Raw genomic sequence first — 4,136 nt, 5'->3', positions numbered from 1 at the left:
CTGTTAGGTGACCTTAGATAAATAAATAATTAGGGACCTGCAATGATTCATATTTAACATAAAATCGTGACATTCAAAATCCTCATCGCTTTTGTGATATCGCGGAACTGCCTGACGAAATCATTCCAAATATTTTATAATACAATGACGGCAATATAATACCTATTTTCATTAATATCATTTTATTTTTTTGCAGAAAATATCAAAAGTTCTTAAACTTAAAACCAATGTAAAATAGGTAATCGAAAGAACATAATGATGACATTCGACCCAGACTGTACGCAACAAAATAATGATAAAATCTGTGGGACAAAAAGTGAAGAAGAAAAAATGTTTAACGGCACATTAAAAATATTAGAGTACGATAACACTGTTAAATACACAATAGAAGTAGCAATAGAAGGAATCGGAGAAAAATTATCTTTGGATGTAGACATGATTACAGATTGTGAATGCGCAAAAGAAGCGAAACAACTGAATATTGCAATGGGGAAATAAGAGAGTGCGGGATATGCAGATGCGGTGGCGAAAGGTTATTTGTTACTTTCTTTCAATATAATTTTTATTAAGTTTATATATTACTCTAGTACTATAACATTATGAAACATACTTAATCCTAATGTACTTTTAATAGTTTCATTTCATAGAAGTTATATCTGATATGTTTCAAAATGGCCGTTAATTTTAATACATTCCTAATTTCTTTTCAAATTCAGATATTTGACTCAAAAAAGAATAGTAATAATATTATGTGGACTTAAGGTTATTAAAGGTTATTGGCATCACGTGACAGGTACGGAGATAAATGTGCCTGCAAGAGAAATGTCCAAAATTTATACAACGACAAAATTACATGCATCGCGAAGGGAAGCAACGACACGTGCAGCAACCGCGGCTCCTGCACATGCGGTACTTGCTCCTGTCTCGACGGGTCAGTACAACATATGCCTCTTCAGAATCGCTTACTTGAATTTCTAATTGATTGATTAGTACTAGTGACGTATTTATTTGACAATAATTGTTTCATTTCGAAGTCACACTGGCTAGAGAAATAAAAAAAAAGTGACACTGATGCGTCACAGACGACTAAGTAATCAGGCGACAGAATCTCTTTATTTTTCTTATACCTGCGACACAAAAGAAAGAAGATTAAGATCTCAATCTATTTAACCTCTAATTCGCTGTTACCAGTGACGGGCACAATAATTGTTTCATTTCGAAGTCACACCGGCTAGAGAAATGTAGAAAACAAGCGACATTGGTGCGTGACAGGCGACTAATTAGTCAGGCAGCAGAATTTTTTTATTGTAATAATACCCGTAATACAAAAGAAAGAATATTAACATCTCATTTTTTTATCCTCTCATTCCCTGTATTTTATCGCCCAATGGCATTTGAGATATGTTTTATTCTCTTACTGTGTTGAAGGTATGAAGGTAAATACTGCGAATGCAATAAAGACAGCTGTCCGAGGGACACAAAAAATAACCTCTGCAGCGGACACGGCAAATGTGTTTGTGGCGTGTGCAACTGTGACCGTGGTTGGGACAAAGAAGATTGCCACTGCCCGCTATCCACCGAAGCCTGTCAAAGTTCTAACGATATAGTGAGTAGTTTATCACAAACTTCACGAAGCCGCATGAATAAGTTTAGCAGAAGCCATAATATTAACTGCCAATCGGTCATTTGGCACATTAATAAAAATTACGTGGTAATTGAAAATATATAATTCACGTAGTCGTTAGTATTCCAACAAAAATAAAAGCAATTTTATCCTGTTATTTATAAGATTGAAACACTTTGATTGTGGGAGTCATAAATTTTTGTACACGACTGTCTGAACCCACAAAATAGGACAGTTAAACGTTATTTGCGGGGTTTACACGCGTTGAATCGCGAGCAACATCTAGTACAAGAAAACAAACACACATCACGCCTTTAAACATGACAAGGTAAGCAGAGATACAACCGGGGCACTTTTCGCTGTGTATATTCTGTCCCATGATGTGATAAGGGTCTTGCCAATCACATATCGGGAACTAATTCCAGGCTCAGAGCTGTCACTAAACAGATAATGCAATATCACTGCCCAATCCTGGGATTCAAACCCAACACCTCAGAGCGATGGTGGTACACCTAGTAAGCTATAAAAAATATATTTGTACAACCGTTAACATTATTTTTCAGATATGTAATAATAGAGGGACATGCAACTGTGGTCAATGCAAATGTCGGGATATACCCGAATGGTACAAACGGTACGACGGGCAAGACGATTACTGCAACCTGTCCCCAAATCCTCAGTATCACATGTTACAGTGTCGTTATTTGGAGGACTGTGCCATTTCATTTTGGAATCAACGACCATGCGAAGACGATAAAATCATAACAAGCTGGATAGATGAATTAACCGACGTTTATACCAATAGCACAGAATGGAATCTATGTCCAGAAATAAAAGTGGACGTGGGATGCTATTCAAGCTATGTTTACAAATATAATGACGATGTTTACGATATAGATGTACTGGTTCTGAAGCATAAAGATTGCACTAAGAATTATCTGAGTAAGTTCAATAATCAACTTATGAAATCACATTCATTAATTTGAATTATATAGGTATAAATAATTACTAGGGACACTTAATTATGTAGATGTAACTAAAAATTACAATATCATATCAAACAATTATGAGTTTTTAACATCACACCTAAGTTAAAAATGTATTAATAAAAATAATCATAATAAAAACTATTTATTTCCAGTATATGGCATAACGTGCCTCGCCATTATAGTGTTTATCGGCATCGCAACGATTGTCGGCTGGAAATTGCTGACCGACGCTCAAGATAAGAGAGATACCTGAAATTCAAAAAGCACACGCGGCTGACCTGACAGAATCTTGCGCTAACCCACTCTACGAACCAGCGAGCGTAACATTTGCTAATCCGATGTTTAGAAAGCAATCTATAACAAATTAAGGCCGTATTTATAAACCAAATGTTTTCATTCCTTAAATGTAGCTTATGTTTGTGACTAGCATAAAATTGGATAATGTAATGTTAAGTTTTACGCAGTCTTGGATTTGTAAAACTTTCTGCAATCCTGCCCCGAGTACTTATATAGGTACTTTACAATATTGTAACTAAGCAAAAGTATAGAAATAAACATAAAATTATAGAACTATTGCTGTGTTTATATTTTATACAAGATAGCGTGATAGGCACGCCTAACAATAGTTCTCAAGTTCTTCTTTTTCCGTTTCAATGTCCATGCCATATGATTGTCTGTAAGATACTGCCTTGAGTGATAAGACCGCCAATTGTACTCTATAATTATGAGTGGATATACTATGTCTTTAACTCTTGTACACGTTTGTAATACAGAATTACTTAAATAAATAAAAAAATAAAATAAAATGAATAACCTCATTATTTTGCCTTAATAACATCCAAATAACTATATTCTGACCACACTACCTATCAATTACTATAATAAAGCAAAATATACATAAGTACATGTAAAATTTACTCTCTAGAATATCAGCTACATACCTACTCATCCAATTCTTAAATCTAAAAATAATATCTAAATGTTAGTGCCTTTTACTAATCAATAAGCAATTACATACATTGTATACTTAATATAATCCAGTTTGCAACTGCAAAGATGTATGCATAAAACCTAAAGAACCTGTGTATATGTACAATTATATTAAATTTAGAATAAGAAACTAATATTCAATACTAAAACACAAATTTAATGATCATTTTTATAAGATAAATATTTGCGCCTACTTATAAACATTGAGCAATAAAATGCATTTGATACTTATTGCAAATAAAACGCAAAAGAAAAATAGGGTAATCACTTATTGATTATAATTATTGAATTTCAATTCGGATTTGCCAACACGCCTTTAAACTTTTTAATTAATGTGTATGTTATTTAATTGTTTGTAACTTGCTTGCAATATCACTTTGAATGAACCAGGGTTCCCAGAGCGGTAGGTATCTAGTGATACCGCGCGCGCAATACAATGCCACCGAAACAGACGGTTAACAAACTATTGATACTTGAAAAAATATTAGAATATGTTTTATTCATAATAAGTCTCTAAAGATGATAAAATAATA

The 4,136-nt window shown here is 33.6% G+C and overlaps 1 protein-coding gene across 1 annotated transcript; it reads left to right on the top strand.

Annotated features, from left to right (window-relative positions):
- The first annotated feature begins 217 nt into the window (after window positions 1-217).
- LOC119190265 (integrin beta-like protein 1) lies at window positions 218-2,866 on the top strand. The gene is made up of 5 exons (XM_037441735.1): window positions 218-532; window positions 794-931; window positions 1,429-1,606; window positions 2,188-2,566; window positions 2,766-2,866. The coding sequence occupies exons 1-5, from the start codon at window positions 453-455 to the stop codon at window positions 2,864-2,866; spliced, it is 876 nt and encodes a 291-aa protein (XP_037297632.1). The 5' UTR covers window positions 218-452.
- Window positions 2,867-4,136: the final 1,270 nt, after the last annotated feature.

The sequence above is a fragment of the Manduca sexta genome, chromosome 23, assembly GCF_014839805.1.
Source record: "Manduca sexta isolate Smith_Timp_Sample1 chromosome 23, JHU_Msex_v1.0, whole genome shotgun sequence".
Lineage (NCBI taxonomy): Eukaryota > Metazoa > Arthropoda > Insecta > Lepidoptera > Sphingidae > Manduca > Manduca sexta.
This window is presented reverse-complemented; position numbering and strand designations above follow the sequence as displayed.

Coding starts and splice junctions, on each gene's coding strand:
- LOC119190265 (XM_037441735.1), top strand. CDS start 453: ATGCGCAAAAGAAGCGAAACAACTGAATATTGCAATGGGGAAATAAGA. Junction 1,607..2,187: donor GTCAAAGTTCTAACGATATA/GTGAGTAGTTTA, acceptor ATTATTTTTCAG/ATATGTAATAATAGAGGGAC. Junction 2,567..2,765: donor TTGCACTAAGAATTATCTGA/GTAAGTTCAATA, acceptor ATTTATTTCCAG/TATATGGCATAACGTGCCTC.